We start from the raw sequence: 18,658 nt of genomic DNA, 5'->3' as shown, positions 1-18,658 counted from the left end.
TCCGTGAATTCTAAACACCAGCGAAATTATCGAAAATGTTAACCACTTTTACGGACCTTATCACAACGTATTGAAAATAGTTATAACCCAACGCTGTTATGGACGCTTAAATGAACTCAAATTAGATTATCATCGGACAACTCGGTAGTGCATGTAAAAACAACACTTACATATAAGTGGCCACAACATATGTATGTGTACACAGTAGGTGATTAATTGATTACAGTTTACTCCTGCAATGGTACATACACATTTGATTTTCTTTCGAGAGAAGTCACTTAAATGATGACAGTAAAACCTACTTTGCATGACACATGGCATTCGGGTGTACAGCGAAATTTGACCCCCGCGTATGTACACTGAAAATAAAACCGCGAAATATTGATCCCGCGAATTTAAAGCGCTAAACAGTACGATTTTTATTCACATAAACACCATTATGTATTCCTGATGTCACCAAAAAAGTGTAACAAGACATCTGTCGTTTGTAACGTTTCGTCCTGTTTTTTTTATATTTTATTTTTTTGTTTTCGACACGATTTTGTCCCAGGGTTCCAAAGACAAACCTGCAAACAATATTACAAAGTTGAAAATAATAATGAATTTCATTTATGCATTTCAGAACGGCAGATACTGGATACTTATCAGGGAGGTAAATATGCTGTTTACGTCAAGTTATTTGCAACTTGCTCTAATTTATTCGAAATGAATTCACTCAAGTTTATAACCATATATTTATTGTTTTATGCATATCAATTTAGATATATATTCATAATTAATATCCTAAATCCCAAATCAACGTCCGATTGATTTACTGATTCTTTAATCTGTCCTCATGCGTGACCCTTAACTTTATTTATACACCTCTGAACGCCTGTATACGTGCAGTGTTGCCTTAATATTTAAAGTGAACTTCACATGGAAATGAACTTTTGAAATTATATTTAAATGCATGTTTTGTTCTACATTTTTGTAAAATAATAAAAAAAATGGTACTTAGCTATATAAATTGACCAGCTATTGAAATCTTTTTTTTTTATAACTAGTATACTTATCTGTATACAAACACTTTGATACCTGTGATGTCGCCAGTGTATTATGATAAAGCTGTCATAATCTGATATGTTGCAGCCTGGAGACTTGTGTTTAAAGCGGCTCACAACCAAGTCAAGTCCGGGTATTCTGATATGAAAGCCTACTATGACGCTACAGCGAGTGATACAGAATCAGACGCTGTTGTTACAGATAAAACGGACTTCAGTAAGACTTCTGCCGTTTTTAAGTCAAACTTACTGGACAACTGGGGCAGTAGCGCTACTGTCCAAGCGGTACGTACATCATGTGTTGTCTGTACATTGATTCAAATATAAATGCTTAACAATGTGGTCATTCCATTCATTCTTGATTCATCAGTATTGTATTGTTTTTGAATATCCTGATACGAGTGGTCCTGTTCATTGAGTTATTTCTCTGCTGTTTATCAAAAATGTAAATAAATGTTAAATATAAAGAATTAATATAAAATACATCCCTATATACATCTGATATTTAAACATTGATATATTGTTTTAGTCATGTAGGTAAGGCACGCTATATCTTGCAAATAAATCCAAGCGATACTGAGTATACATTGTTGTATGATGTAGGTACGTTTGTCAGTTTGGAAGGATGGTAAAGAAGTACACTATGTGGTATTTGATGCCTTTGGGAAGACAAAATCAAACTGGATGGAATGTGATAAGATCCTGTATTCCAGCTGGCATGATCTCACCACCCAGAATATATCATGTCAAATTAGGTAAGTACATTAACACGCATATGTATGGTAACATAATTTAACCATGGATTACTAGATATTTTAATTTGTCGCGGATTTAACTCTATCTTGCCTAATAACATTTAGGGAAGACAACACAAAGAAGAGGACGTTCTACATAAGCCGCCAAGGATTCGACAGTTGTACAACTGAGAGCGGATGGTTGATGTACAAAGACGTCGGAGCTTCTGATGGTTGTTCCGAGTGGGATACTACCTCAGGCACAATGCCGTACATCAAATACGCTACAGGCACGGAGTATGTCACATGGGCATCAGGTAACTTGTGTAATCAAGGATGATCATTTGTTTTTTGTTTGTTTCATATTTTGGTAAGCCAGTAACGGCATGCAGGGCCAACACATGAACAAATTTGAACCATAAATTCACCTCCCTTGTTTAATCATGTTTTAAGATTTTTTAACTATTAAGCAGAACCTATTTTTTTTACATTAATTGCAAATGAAACAGATTTATGCAGATTTTTTATGAGTTTAGTTTATCAAATATTAACTTATATTTAAACAAAATAAATACAAATGTTATATATTGGAATAGATTCTCTGGTTGGAGATGCAGACGTCTTGGCGATATTTGTAATGGGTAAGTCTTTTCATTACTAAAATCAGTTATATTAACATAGCTGTACATAATATTGATCAGTCACTATATTTAAGCAACTTTTATATTAAAAAAAAAAATCGTTATTTATGCTATATTATTGTATTTTTCATCGTTATTTATGCTATATGATTATATTTAGGTGTGTTTTGTTTCGTCCAATAGACTGGTTCATGGCATTTAAAGGGGTCCAGGGCGTGACAGCCTCTACTGAAAGTCTCGAGTCGCTCTGGCTCTCAGAAGAAACCGAAAACTATCTTGACACATCAACACAAACAACTTCAACAGCTCCTGGTCTCACATTCAAATCTTCGTTAATTGGAATATGGTCAGAATCGTTCACATTTATCGAAATGGTATGTGCTATTATCTCATTTATTATGTAGTTTTCTTCATGTGTGGCTTATATAGTAGACTTTGAATTAATTACTGTAAATACGATTTTGTTTTGCTGAAACATACTACTTCGCAATCGCTAGATTGTTAAATGCAATTTGATAATTACAATATTGCTAAACATTTGATATAAACTTACAGCGATCTTTGCAAACCAACTAAACTATAATGTCCAATATTGTAAGAGTAATGTGGTTCGTCAACCAATTTTTGTAGTTATGGGTTCTTTGAAAATGCGTAAAAGTGCACGATTGTTTTTGTCACGGAATTTCGCCTCCACAAAAATGTAGAGATGATTTTGGGAAAAATGAAAGCAATACCTTTAGAGTAACCTGCTTAAACAATTATCTATTTTTTGAGAGAATTTAAATACTTTGTATTCTAGGTGAAGTACGCGTTTTTCTCAAGTGGGGCAGAAGTAGCGTTTGTTATGTTTGACGGCCGAAATTCGACTAGCACTGACTGGTTTTCTAATGGAAGAATCATCCTTTCTAGCTATGACGATATGGTCAGTCAGGCCAAGACTGATTGTAGCATAGCAGGGTACGTAACTGATGATGAAAATAAGTAATGACATAGTGATTATATTAGGTGTTGTAAACAACAAGCTCTACTGTAAGATATACAAGAACTTGATTTAGATGCATGGTCAAAAATATGTTTTTATTTGTTTTAAATTAAAGCAGCAATGCATTTTCTCTTTGCTCCGTCAATGTTTCACCCATCCATGACTTGATTATTGTAAAGATCGTCCTGCAGTCCAGCATTTGACACGATAACAAATGTATTTTGTCATCTAAGTGAAAAAAATAATAACAGAAACAAATCATGAATATTGTTTTTTAAGGGATGGATTCCAACGTAATTTTGCGATCCTGAAACAGGGCGGAGCCAGCTGTACCAGTGTACAAGGGTGGATGCTGGTGTCCGAAAATTCGTCCGAAACTTGTGTATTTGACCGAGCTTCTGCTGTGGAAACAGCTCCGTTCTTCCTCTACAGTAGCAGTAGCACTTATGGATACCCACAAAGTGGTAATTTAATTACATTCAGACGTCCTTAACCGGAAGCTTTTGTATTGCCTTCTACGAGTCATTTTGAATTGTGTTATTTTATGATATCTCAAGTATGTCCTTAAAGTATTACACGTATTGCCCCACCTACCTAAAGGACGATTAATGTCCTTATCAAATGCAAATGATCTTGAATTGTGAAATCGTATTTTGCTTTAAATATTTGTATACAATTATTCCAGTTAGTTCCTGGGATTCGGCAGCAATGCCAGCAGCTGACGTTATGGGTGTTTTTGTGAAAGGTAAGATCGGTTACGTTGTTCGGACATGTTTAACATATAAACAAGAAAAAATATGATGATAATTTAGCATTGAATAGTTTATATGTCCGCACCAAATGTATTGTTTACCTTCGTACGATCGTCCACCTGAATGTACGTGCTGTTATTCGTGCTAATTATTACTTTCAAAAGTAGCCTTATTCCGAGCTTGCATTAAGCAAATGATATCATCCTCAATCAAACAGTTGTAATACGAGGTTTGTTCGATTTAAAGGTTATACTATAATGTTGGTGTTACAGGATGGTTCCCGGCCTTTCATGTAGCTCTCGGTGGTTCCATATACTCCGCTAGTAGTATCTACGACTTATTTACTGGGACATATATAGTCAACGAGTACAACGACACGGCTTTTTCATTGGATAACAATGCAATGACTTTTAAGTCAAATATCATTGACAGCTGGGCATCTTACTATATACAAGCTGTAAGTCAAATGAAAATGTATTTCCGGGCAATTTGATTAATCAGATAAATTAATAAAGCTTTTATTTATGTAAGAATGTTTTATGCTAATGAGAAATACGAAAACATAACAATTGTCAGTTAAACATTATTGATGGTGGGTTTTTTTTACAGTTTAGAATAAAAAAAACAGTAAATGCATAAAGATTAATTGCATCAGTCTTTATTCAAAGAAAAATTAGTTAAGGATCGTAAACTTGAATGGCTGAATAGATAAGTTGCTCTAACTCATGCAATAGTACCTGTGATTGGAAATGAAAATCAAAAAGAGATAGTTCTGACTTCAATAACTTAATACTGACTGCTTTGCCATATTTGTATATGTTTACAGGTACGTGTATCATTTTTCAAAGATGGCGCTGAGGCAGCTTATATCGTATTTGATGCCCACGGAACCAACAAAACTAGTTGGTTTGATTGTGACCGGATACTCTACTCCTCGTACGACGATTTGACACGCGAAACACCCGTAGATTACTGTAGTATTATTGGGTAAGCGATGATAGGAAACGCCCACTTACTGGTGCATTGTAATCAAGAAAGTGTTTGTTGGAACCACCCACTGAATAAAGTATTGTGCTAGAGTAGTTGAAACACCGTGACTACTGTATTGTGATAAAGTAATTAGTGGTGTGGAAATCACCAAACAAATAAATATTGTAGTTAACTCTATACACTTCTTAAGTGCGACTGAATAAGAAAAGCTTTATATGCACTATATAGTTCGAGTAACATTTTCTACTGTATTCCATTGCTGACGAATAATGGATATTGACACTGAGATAAGATTTGCAAGGTGATGACAAGTGGTTTCAGATAAGGTGATTGAGATTGCATGCTCGTCACATTTCACTTCTCGACTAAAAATACAGTGAATATGTATGTTATAGAATAACAGAAACCATTGTTTAAATTATTTAAGTTAAGTTTAAGTCTGAAAATAGTTAATATGTTTTTATTCTAAGGATTTTTGTCTCTCTCGATCCATGTCATGAAGTTGTCCTAAAAAAGACAACTTCGATAAACATCATATATTTGATAGTTCTAGGATTGAGAAAGAGTATAGTTTTGCGTGGTGGTAGTTGTTTAACCGAAGAGTTAACGTTAAAAATCGACCGCAATTCAATTTATTACAATTTATTACAGGAACAATAATTATTACATAACAAAGCAAACACGTTGAATGAAACAATAATTTGAATTGTTGGATTATGTACAAAAATGTAAAGCTGCACAAAAATGTTCTAACGAAAAAAACGTAATATACAGTATTGATTCTCGTGTTTTAGGACCACGAACAGGAGATTTTTTCTGGAGGCGTCGTATGGACTCGACTGTGGTGCTGATAGCGGTTGGTTCGGATTAGTGGAAGGAGCAGGGTCCTGTGGGTGGGAATCATTGGCCACACCTCCCTTTGTCATGTACAGTGACGCAGGAAGTGTTGAGGAAAACACAGGTATATGTTTCTGCCAATTTTTCATTTACATATTTTGACACCTTTAAAAAGTCCATTTCGATGGGTTTGGTCTTGATAAGCTACTAAACTTGATCAAGCAAAGACAATGCCTGCAAATTATTCGTTTCCTATCCATATGTTTTACAATGTTGTATTGTTTATAGAAGATGTTTTTTTGATTTTTGTAGCATATTGACCCTTGAGTGTAGAAGTATTATCTTTTGTAAAATTGCAATAGTTTTGTAGCATGAAGGACTGAACATCTCATGTAAGAATAACTCTTTGTGTTTAGCTAAGGATAACATTCCCGATCCTAATTGCAAGAATGGTCACATTAGGGTTTTTACTTAAAATGAACTTGTCACAAAGTACATACCCATTATTAAATGGAAGTATAATCTTTTTTTAAAACTGATATATTTAATAGAAGTATTTTGTTTTTTTAAACCGAGCTATTGTTGATCGTGACCAAATTGTTGCCCATTGAATGACAATTTGACATTATTTTATTTTACAGCAATGGCCATTGCAGACAATTTTGTTATTTCCGTTGGTAAGTACAAACGACCAACCGTTAGCCATGATATATTGCCCGCCACGATCTCAAACAGTATGGCATTTGCCCATATACACCCAACAGTTGTGCTTACTACGTATCATTGAACTCTTCTGTTTAAGTTTACCTATCATTCAAGGGAAAATTGGGCGTATTTTGTTTGAGGTAGGGGTTTGTCTCTTTTCAATTTATTAACCAATCTTTGCACACCACAACTCTTCCCGGAGTTTAAATCCAACGTTTTGGTTAACTTTGCATATCATATCACTTTATTCGAAAACATGCATTCATGCTTATTTTTAATTTAGGTTGTATTATAGGGGTTCTGTTCCATTTCTGATTTCTGCTTATTTATCATATATATGAAAATCAGTACACATGATTTACACATGTTCCATTTTATCTAAAAGTTTTAAATTCATCTTTGATTTTTATCTTTTAAATATTTTATGCTCCATCAAGCAATTGGAATCGTAAGGATGATTGGACTATAATGCCATTTAGTAACATACTTAATAGTTCAAACAAATTTATTATAATTAGATAATATAATTATTTTTAACAAAAAGATAAGATGTATTGGTCTGATATTGATATACTTATTGCGGGGATAGGTTTACCAGTTTAATTTTCATTTACGTTTGGAAGAAATCCCAACATATTTAAGTGATTTTCTTAACACATTTTTATAATTTTTCAATTTTGCTTCCTCCTGATTAATTTCCGTTACTGTGTTGCAGCTATGGATAACATATGTAGTACTGTCAACTGTCTGTACGGCGCCACCTGTGATGACCAGGGAGGGAGGTACGACTGTATCTGTGATGGCTACTACTATGGCTGGCTCTGTCAACACTGTAAGTGGTTTAATTAAACAACTATTGAAATATTTTGGATATATTATGATGCTCCGTTTTATCACACCGAAGGTCACATATCATATCTTCAAGTAAAAACAAATTACGATGGTATTAAAAACAAAACATTTGAACATTTACAGTGCCTTTCAATATAGTTCTAACATGTCTAAAATAGATTTGTAATTACCAATGCATCACATGTCCTTTCTCAACATTAATCATGCACTTAAAACGTCTAACGCTTTTCCAAAAGTCTCGATCGTATTGTTTAGATAAATGCGAGTGAACCGCAAAATAACAGCATAAATACGTTTACTAATGAGCAACGTAGACTGAAAGATTATTCAAATGCATTTGCTTGCGGTAAATTATATAAAATCACTTGTGTGTATAATATGGTACAAGATATTAAATCAGAATTCAAATTGCTGTTAAATGAACTAAGGACGTCGCTGTCTTCGTTATTTGTTTCCAAAATCGTTATATATTCTAAAACAGTACACAACGGTAATCTTACTTTCAGTGGATGGTAACTGGACAGCCTGGTCAGACTGGGACACGTGCAGTACCACGTGCTATGCAGAAGGAGGTCAGAACCGTTACCGGAACTGTACCAACCCATCACCTGTTGGGGATGGTCTGTACTGTCCCGGTGTCGATATAGAGTTTCAGTACTGCATACCTGATTTTTCCATTTGTTCAGGTAATTTATATACGGGCTTTAGTACGTATCAGCATAGATACATGTGGGTTTTTCTGTTGGCTGAGAATGATAATACCGTACACACTCATATCACTGTTTTCTAGTGATGCCTCAACTAATGCTGGAGATAAGATAAAATTGATATGTTCACTAAATTAAGACGTGAAGCTCGACCATTGCTATTTCCCTTTAAAATTCGGATACGTTTTTATAACTTTATGAATGCAACTGTTTTCTTAAATTTTCAGTTGTTTCAACTTGTATTCCTCAAGTACACACGTTTATGCATATAAGAAGAAGATAAATATGACTCGGTTACATTCGCCTTGTGAATAAAAATGTTAGAAATAATAGGCCACTTTCAATTCCAGAATACAACACGGGTAACATACAGGAGAATGGCTGGTACCACATGGTTTGCCCATCCAGCTATTACATGTACATATGGTCGAACTTTTACGGTTTTGATAGCGGTGGGCCAAATGAGTGTAGCGATCCTAATGCGTTAGACATTCTGTTTGATCAATGCCACAATGTTACTAACGGAAGCTGTAGGTTCTATTATGACGAGGTGAACTATGACGACCCCTGCAACAAGACCTATAGCCAGATAACCAATTACGGATTCTCCAAATTATACTGTGCAAGTAAGTAAATATGATTATATATTACATATTTCGTTCTAAATACATGCCACATTTTATATCAATTGATGCTCCAAATACCATTTATTTCAACCTTTTTATCTTATATGTAGACCTTTTAACAAACCTCCTTCATCACATCGCTCGGAATACATTTATACTTTACATATAAACATACATAATACGATATGCTCACCGGTAGTATGCAACGTATCGAAAATGGATGTGTATCAGCTCCCGGGATGATACTGGGGTCTTAGGCTGATACGGTATTTACAGCAAAATATATATGTTATATTCGCTGATTCAACGTATTAGTTTAGAAGCATGTTTTTGACCATATAGTATCACTATTATTTCCGGTAAATTTGGCAAAAATGCTATATTCACAAAGCAAACATTAACATATATAGTGTTTAAACCACTCCTTTGCGAACATATAACTGTCCAGTTCATGGAAGCAGGAAAATCGATTTGGTAATGTAAGCATTTCATGTTTGCAACTGCGCTCACAGTGTATTGTGCTACTACTAAAGATTAAAGATTTCAGATTTCACGTCAACTATTGACATGTGATTTAAGGATGTAATAGATAGTGTCATGCTAAAATCCTTTGTATAAAAAAGGGAAAAAATAGAACACGTTTAAATTGAGCAGTTTGCTAATAAAATCATTTTACTACCATGTGCCCGTTTAAGTGTCAATGTAAAATATAATTAGAATTATATGTGCAATTCATTATCTATTGTGCAGGAGATGGGGTCTGGAACGCCTGGCAACCGTGGTCGTTCTGTTCCGTAACCTGTGGTGGTGGAACCCGGTACAGGGAACGTGTTTGCGACAATCCAACACAAGTCTGGCCTGGGAATTACTGTCCAGATGTCTATAACGACAGTAAATCCTGCAAACCGCAAGCTTGTCCGGGTAAATATGACGCACTGATATCAAATCAAAAGCTGGATCTTATTGTTATATACCACCAGTATATCACACTGCCTCATACAGTGAGATATATTTCTTTGATCAATATTTATTGGAAATCAAGACGTTTCGTATAATACAATTGGAATACGATAAAATGTAAAAAAAAAATGTAATATGTGTTCTCACATTTTTCAGTCTGTGGTGATCACTACGCCGGCTACGACGAGCCTACAAATATTACAGTATTCAACGACACTCGATCTGGTGAGTTTAAGCTGCAAAATACCAAGAAGGTTTCAACATATTTATATAAAAGTAAAGAATCCATGAAATAAAAGATATTTTTTGGTCGTAAGTATACATAAAACTTTTCACGGATTATACGGTGACTCAGCAGAACATGGTAGAGTATTCCCCAGACAGACAGAAAACCAAAACAGACAAGGGCTTGGTGTATTTGACGTGTCGTCTGTAAAATGTAATTATACAATCACGAAAAAAAGAAAAATAAGCACAAAACAAAAGAATGTAATCTTTTCTTAAATTTCATGTTTTCTTGAATCATATTTTTAATCGGACTAACTATCAAAAGTCAAAAAGCAAAAAAGATTATTGTTTTTCCATTGTGCAAAGTCGCTTTTGGCCAATTTTATTGAGCATTATGGACATTTAGGAAGATTTATCAACTGTAGCTTTTGAAACCGCCCTTTAAATCGGGATCAAGTCCACGTCTATATTGCACTTCAGTCTGTGCCTCTGGTGATGTAGAAATAGTTTTTTGATCAAACAAAGGATGATAAATATGTGACATTGAAAGCAATTTACATTTACAGGGTATGGATATTTATTACTAGACGTTAATTGGGATTTTCCTTGCTGCGAAGTCATCCAAGCATTTGAGTTCGTTCCCAGAGTAGCAGGAGAGATATATTTCCATGTTTGGCGAAAATTCAATAGCTTAAAATACGAACTTCTCCATACAACCAACTACACTGTAAACGGTAAGAAATCCTGGCATTGAGATATGTTTGTGATAAATGACACCTTAGGCATTGCGTGTTATAAAGATTACGATGTATTTTCTTCGAATTTAAAGTCACGATATCTTCGCAAGCTTGCCAACATGTTTTACGTTTCGAACTCGTGGATTGAATGGGAAATTGCGCAATCAATTTAAATGGCATTATGGAAATTTAAGTTAAGAATAGCATGCGTGTTATCACATATATGAGTTGTACTACACGGTGACACTAACATGTAACAATGACATATCAGAATATATGCATTGTTTTGGTGCATCTGATTTAATGTTTAAAAGCACTAAAATGATACTGTGTTGATTTATTCAAATACTGCAATGCTTAGGGTTTGAACCATACTGAATATGAAGGCCAGCTAAAATAAATGTTATGGATATTTTTTACCATTTCAAAAATACTTTAATCTCATTAAATGTTTTTTGTTAATTTAGTATTAAGTTCAAATAAGTGTTTATATCGTGTATGCTTGATTAATGAATGAAACAGCCACTATCAGAAAGGAAGTGATATCCAACATCACAATTTAGACGTCATTATAATGATGAGGTCAACACGTGAACCATGGCATTCCTAACTGGTCATCTTAACTTGGTAACGTTATAGAGTGGCATTGCCATAGAGTATCAATATATTAATTTGTAATTAATTACACTGTCATTATTGTACTTTAATTCTAGTCTAGTAAACTATTTAGTTGTAATGAAAAGCAATGCTATTTAAACAATCAATCGAATTGTAGTTTCGATAAAAAAAAACACCAATATTTTCAGAAACGGAAATTGGCACTGCAATTAACCATTCCTTGATTCTCAAGAAACGTCTGTCTGTAAGATTGGGAGATTTCTTTGGCTGGTGAGTTGAACGTCATTTTATCGATATTGTTTAGACCATGATAAAATCCCGAAAAATTGATATATTATGTTAGAAATCATTTTATTAGACTTCTTATGGAACAAAAAAAGACTTTACAATTATTTGTTTATTTTGTAAGAAACTGTTCAGTCGAGCAAAATGTGGGTGATATAGCAAGGGAAATATTAGAAAAAAAATTATGAGAAGTAGAAAAGATGATATTGTAAACTGTATATGGATGTATAAGGATTACACGTTATTTACATTTTAGGCTACAGGAACAAAATCCATGAACATAACTTGTCATTATTTTTTGGAAACCTTTGTCAATAATTTGTATTGAAAAGAAAAATAAACATTAATTACGATTAACTTTCTAAAAAAAGCTTTAAGAAAGTAAATTTTACATTGGGCATTATCAGGTACTTTGAGGAATTTTATACCAGGTTATTAATTCACTTCAGGTATACTCCAGAAGAAAACATGATCAAATACGCTGAGTGTTGCTGTGAGGGCTGCCCAAACCAGACATGGGTGGCGCCTCTGCCTGCAAGTATTGAAGTCGGGGATAAGTACAAATGGACTACGTTAGGATCCAAGCTATCGGATGTTGCTTATGCAATACGTTTCTTTACTGCTCCCAGTGAGTGAAAGTGTATTTTAATAATGATGTAATGCATTAACTCTTTTGACCCAATTAATTCAATTCAATTGCTTGTTATTTTTATTATGATTAATGTTCCAATTCCAACTTGTATATTTGTATCAGCACTTTATACGAGAAAGGAAAACTTCGAAATCCTTTTAAATTTTGTAAAGACATGTTTTTCTGTTATTAACTAGATCGTCATTCTATAGGCTGATATTGTTTACGTACTATGTAATATCATCAAGATGACTTAATTTTAAACCATGCTTTCTTTTCAGACACCGTGCCGTACGTGAACCAGACTGAATACGACGCCCTGGTACCAGACAATACACCTATAGGAGGGAGCTGCATTAACTATCACATCACAGATGACGACATAGGGGACTTCGACCTCCTCCAGCACGAGTTTATAGATGACACCGGATTATTCGAATTGAACACTACATTTCCCGGTACGTTTTTGTTTTTGCTTTAGTTCATGTCATCGAAGAAATACAATACTTTTGAAGCAGAAGTTGCTCATTTGTAACATTATAAAGAGTGTTTATATATTTACCTTTTCTCGTTTCCTTTATTTCAACATCGTTTTCGAAAATTTAAGGCAGGAAATCTCGATCCTTTGACATTCAATTATATTAATAAGTCAGTCATAAATTGACGAAATGTCCGTATGATTTATTAAAATGTTAAATTTGTTTGGCTTTTTGCAAAAACAAACTAAATTATATACCTCTAGTGAAAATCCTGCTATCTGATTGGTTGAGACAAATTATTCAATTCACACAGTCACATTCGCTTTAACATTTAGTCAGTGGAAGGGTGCTTCCCAATGTGTATGTGTGTGTGTTTGTGACAGTGCAAAAAGTGAATGCGCAAAGAAGATTCGCGCACGGTTCGTTTCAGCCGCCATGTTTCAGCGCGCATTAGGTCCATGTAAGTACAGGTAATGTTCATTGTGCATCATTATATGACTTGCAGCTCTTCGTTATTAAGCATATATTTATATTAATTGATATCTAAGCGTAAGTATCTCTTTTGTATTTGTGGTTGCAAGAGTTCTTGATGTTTTTATGCTTCAAGTTCTGCACAGTTCATTGCCAGGGTTGGCCTATGTAGAAATACCATTGATATATTTACGATATCTCCAGCCGTATAAATCAGGGTGCTTTTGTTATAGGTAACATACATGTAATGACTAGAGGCATCCTACCTAGTACCTACTCTGTATTTGAACTTGTTCTAAAAAGCTGGGACGATTGCATTAATACTGCTACCACTACGCTCACCATCATGACATACAATGCGGTTTGTATACATTATCTATCCAGTTCACACTATAATTAGATAATAGCTACTGTAATCCTGACTTGATTGCCCGAATAAAGCGATACTATAAAGCTTTATGTCGCAACAACTTTCCGGGAGTAGGCATTGTAATTGTAATAAGATAATGTCATTTTTAAATGTTATATTGCACAAAATCGACGAGTAACATCTTTATGCTTATACATAAGTTTTAAAGATAATAAGCATAGAATTTCAAAACACTTCTCCTTTCAGAATACTTTTAATTAACCACTATGTAATTATCGTTAGGCGTCGTATTAATCATGTTTGTGCACTGTATGTGCATTATATTTCCGTGTAGGGAAAAACTGCTAAAATGTGAGAGTTAAACAGTATTGTTGTTGTAAGAAGCAGGTTGTGAATATGTCTCGATGCCTTGTAATACTTGTTTCCTTGTGGTTTTTTTTAGTTTTTTTTTGTAATCAGTGTCTCCATTTTGCATATGATATTATTAAACACAAGAAACGTTGAAAATATGCGCAATAATGCACATGTCGTATTTGTGTCAATTAGATGAGGCCATACATCGCTAGTTCGATCCTGGCCAGAGGATAAGGCTTAATCGTGTTTATAATAAGTAGGTATTTTGGATACTGATATTCTACACGGAAGTGCAGAATTTGGATGGGAACCGAGACTTGTTCTACCTACTCTTAACCAATTGTTTTGTAAAACAGGACATACACAATCAAAATGCAATACTTAATATAGCATAATTTCTAGATAACGGACGCAAAAAATAAGGCCATATTTTGAAAGGGTAGAACAATTACAATATATCTAAAGTTTCAAGATTTGTGCGAGACTTTCAGGGCAACCTTGTTCAACTGTTCTAATCTTCTTGTGGTTGTGATTGTGTCACCTACAGACATCATGATTGCCAGTCAGCCGAACGATGTTTGACGCGTTTCAGTTTTGACCTCTTAGTAAAAACGCCGCCGTTAGACTGTGACGTCGTAATAGCATAGGTAATGAGTGCATCATGTGGGATACAAGTATCACACTTGGGTGGTCCACATGCGATTCGTGTATCGGTCAAACGCAAAAGTGGGAGAATAAAAATTGTCTTCGTCGTTACATATACAAACTCCGCTACAGAGTATATGGGTTAATTCATGTAGATTTAATGGTATGCTTACATTTCCTTACAGCCGCCAGTGTTTATCAACCTACCTGATAGTGTTGAGGTTAGCGAATCAGTAACAAATGAGATGATGGTCTTCGAAATAGACGTGGTGGACCAATCAGAAAACGATTCTGTGTGCTGCACGCTGACAGAAGTTATTCCCGGCAGTCTAAATTTTCAGCTGAAATTTGAAGATCAAGGTATACTTCCTCAACTTTGTAAATCCATAAAGATTAGGACGTTGATTCAGTTAAGATTTTATAGTCATAATTGATAAGTAAATTCTTAATTAGTTACTGGCTTAAATAGCATCAGAATTATGCGAACATTTCGCGAGTTTTGTGCCTTGTCCTCCGTTAGACGTGTATTAAAGCGAAATGGAGTTTAGTTGTGTAAATATAACAAAACAAAGGCTCTGTTTGATGCTTTCGATCTAAATAATATGTTAAACCAAAAACGGATGCCAATATAAATTTAATGCAGGGAACGATACTATGTCGATGACGAGAGACGGTGTTAACCTAACGTTAATTGCACAAAGGTCGTCGAAATTTCAAATTGTAAATTACACAGTAATGATAATATAGGACTATATGTATTTTCGCGGTAAATGTATCCATACTTGACTCATAAAATATTTTGTAATAATTATATCATGGCATCAGCTTACCTATAATATAATGAAAAAATATATTAATGTTATTAAATGCCTAATATTTTAATTATGTCGCATGCTATTTATCAATAAAATGTTACTTATATATATAAAACTATTTTCTAGTAACAAATGTATATATGTTTCAACAGTTTACAAACTGTACACGACCACCAATCCAGTATTCAATTACAAGGATATAACTGATTACTACAAGGTCCTTTTTTGCTGTTCTGACGACCACGGTCTCTCAACTCAATTTTTGGAGATATTTATCTTAGATGTGACGACAACAGAAAGCTATGTTCCGCCAAGTAAGTCATCTTTAGCAAGATTTGTTAAGTTATATTTAACGGATTTCATGTAATGTTATAATAAAAATATGTTGTTCTCTCTCCTGAAACGTCTTCTATGTAATATAGGAAGACATGACAAATGCCAGTTGTACGCGTTGTGTCACGTGAAAGTAATGGATAACATACCTAGTGAATCCTGCTATTATGATAAGTGTAATCATACCATGCAGTACAAGGTCGTGTATTTCACGCTTTGATAATACAAGATGTTGTATTTCCCTTGTAGCCAGATTTGCTTTGCTGGATCACATCAGCTGTTCTCGAATTATCAAATCGACGAATTACAACAATAAAGAGATACGCACATATTAATGCCAATGACGCGTTGGTGTTGTGACGTCGTTATTTCGACCTAAACGTTTTTCTCGGCCATTAGTTCATTTTGAGTTTTAATTGAACAACAACATGGGATAATGATGAGTAATGCTTTGCAGAAAAAAAACAATATATATAAAACAAAACAGTATGCTATAGAAGCAATTCCACGCTAAAGCCCTGGTGACATGTATCCTCTAGACAGTGCAGTAAGATTTGCCAGATGTACCACAAAATGAAAGACTACGCTGCGTTATGAATAATTGTTGTTTCATAGTTCCATAAATTAATAGTATCTGTGAAATAAAAGAGTGCGAAATATATTTCTAAGAAACGACTAAAACAATGACTGCTTTTACTTATTAAAATTAATCAATTTAATTGTATCTTAAGTTTACTAAATAAAACACATTTGTATTTCAGCGTGGTTTCTGACAGCTATTGCCTGTAGTATGGTTCCAGTGTCTGTGACATTCATATTTGCATGTATGGTGCTGTGCAACACTTTATTCTGTGATACGGAGATTGACTACTATTATGAATGATGCCAACAACGCTACACCGAAAACACTAATTCTGTGATACGGAGATTGAGTACTTGTATACGTGATATCAACACCGCTACAACGATAACACTAATTATGTGATACGGAGATTGAGTTCTTGTATATATGATATCAACACCGCTACAACGATAACACTAATTCTGTGATACGGAAATTGAGTACTTGTATATATGATATCAACAACGCTACAACGATAACACTAATTCTGTGATACGGAGATTGAGTACTTGCATTCATGATATCAATACCGCTACAACGATAACACTAATTCTGTGATACGGAGATTGAGTACTTATATACATGACATCAACACCGCTACAACGATAACACTAATCATGTGATACGGAGATTGAGTACTTGTATACATGATATCAACACCGCTACAACGATAACACTAATTATGTGATACGGAGATTAATTACTGTTAGGAATTATGTGTCGGCATCGCTACAGTGATACACTAATTCTGTGATACGGATATTAAGTACTTTATGTATGACGTGTCAGCAACGCTACACCGATACACCAATTATGTGATACGGAGATTCAATACTTTAGTGAATGGTGCACCATCAACAGCTAAAACAACCATACTAGGCAATCATGGAAGATGACAGAAGATGTGTCACATGAGTGAGTTTATTTATGGATGACGCATGAACAACACTACACCGGTGGCACTAATTATGTGATACGTAAATTGAATAATATTGTGAACGATGTGTCAACAACGCCACACTGATAACACTAATCCTGTGATACGGATATTAAGTACTTTATGTATGACGTGTCAGCAACGCTACACTGATAACACCGATTTTGTGATACGGAGATACAATACTATAATGAAAGATGCGCCATCAACGACTAAAACAATCATACTAGGCAACCATGGAAGATGACAGAAGTTGTTTCACATGAGTGATGATGTGATAAAAAGGGGGGAAAACCCGTGTTACTTAGAATTTATTCACTTTCCGGAATTTACAGTGATTTTCAATATTTTATCGATGCGTCTGAAATATCTATATCAGTGCAGTTATATATTAAAGTGATTAAGAATTGGAAAGTGTTACAAATGTGAAAGACGCGTATCTTATCTATAGAATCTAGTGTGATTGAGACCTGTGCATGTGTAAACGAATGCTGGATTCAAAGAAATACATGGATATGAATAACTGGAATTTAATCTTTTGATGATTTGTGAAAAATATTCACGAGGAAACAGTATTTAACTATATCATGTTTGTGAAATTGATTTTAACTCCTTTAGGTATATTGGAAAACTGTTTCAACGGTGTTCATTTGTCTTCAGGTTTATTTTATTATATATATTTTGTTACTGATCATGTCCTTGTTATGATAATACTTTTCTGCAAAAGTGCTAAGGATAATTTCACAAAACAATCTTCCTAAAAGGGAAAACACAGATATACATATTTGATCCTTGTCTGAGTATCCACATGGTGTCCACGTATCACAGAAACTACAGAGACTTTAGAGGGCCTGAACAGTAAAATAGTAATTGGACATTCTCTTTTCTATAAATCTCTTTATGTCACCGAACATAAATCAATCAATATAATTAATTTAACAGATACTAACTTTAATTCAAATTTAATCATATGAGAACAAAAATGAAAAAGAAAGTAATTTGGATCAAATATGTATATTCAAGTTAATATATTAGTAATGTGATGTATTTATTTTGTCAATATTGAAATTAGTTCAATAGCAAGGAGTGTGCTCTTGTTAAATGTAGCATTTAATACTGTAGTCTGAGCTTTTTATGATACGAAACTATGCTAGGTATAATAATTAGATACTCAGATGACTGATATCCTTGTTGGGTATGATACTCAGATGACTTATATCCTTGCTGGGTATGATACTGAGATGACTGATATCTGGACTGTGTATGATACTGAGATGATTGGTATCTGGACTGTGAATGATACT

At 34.2% G+C, this 18,658-nt stretch overlaps 1 protein-coding gene and 1 long non-coding RNA gene across 2 annotated transcripts; both read left to right on the top strand.

Moving 5' to 3' along the window:
• The first annotated feature begins 2,008 nt into the window (after positions 1 to 2,008).
• LOC110457573 lies at positions 2,009 to 2,676 on the top strand. The gene is made up of 3 exons (XR_002463703.1): positions 2,009 to 2,094; positions 2,374 to 2,418; positions 2,602 to 2,676. It is a non-coding gene; the product is annotated as an uncharacterized LOC110457573 (long non-coding RNA).
• A 324-nt stretch (positions 2,677 to 3,000) lies between these two features.
• Positions 3,001 to 17,914, top strand: LOC110457302. Its single transcript, XM_021508547.1, has 21 exons — positions 3,001 to 3,012; positions 3,218 to 3,375; positions 3,680 to 3,864; positions 4,086 to 4,145; positions 4,425 to 4,609; positions 4,979 to 5,139; positions 5,937 to 6,103; positions 6,621 to 6,656; positions 7,400 to 7,516; positions 8,043 to 8,222; positions 8,594 to 8,869; positions 9,620 to 9,790; positions 9,986 to 10,054; positions 10,624 to 10,791; positions 11,601 to 11,682; positions 12,147 to 12,325; positions 12,610 to 12,786; positions 13,512 to 13,639; positions 14,833 to 15,007; positions 15,615 to 15,776; positions 16,557 to 17,914. The coding sequence occupies exons 1-21, from the start codon at positions 3,001 to 3,003 to the stop codon at positions 16,676 to 16,678; spliced, it is 2,970 nt and encodes a 989-aa protein (XP_021364222.1). The 3' UTR covers positions 16,679 to 17,914.
• The last annotated feature ends 744 nt before the right edge of the window (positions 17,915 to 18,658 follow it).

Source organism: Mizuhopecten yessoensis, unplaced genomic scaffold (assembly GCF_002113885.1).
Source record: "Mizuhopecten yessoensis strain PY_sf001 unplaced genomic scaffold, ASM211388v2 scaffold179, whole genome shotgun sequence".
NCBI lineage: Eukaryota > Metazoa > Mollusca > Bivalvia > Pectinida > Pectinidae > Mizuhopecten > Mizuhopecten yessoensis.
The sequence above is the reverse complement of the archived record's forward strand: the minus strand, read 5'-3'. Positions and strand labels throughout refer to the sequence as shown.

Excerpts from the sequence above, each read along its gene's own strand:
- LOC110457302 (XM_021508547.1), top strand. Across the intron at positions 6,657-7,399 it reads CAATTTTGTTATTTCCGTTG|CTATGGATAACATATGTAGT; the intron begins GTAAGTACAAAC and ends ACTGTGTTGCAG. Across the intron at positions 11,683-12,146 it reads TTGGGAGATTTCTTTGGCTG|GTATACTCCAGAAGAAAACA; the intron begins GTGAGTTGAACG and ends AATTCACTTCAG.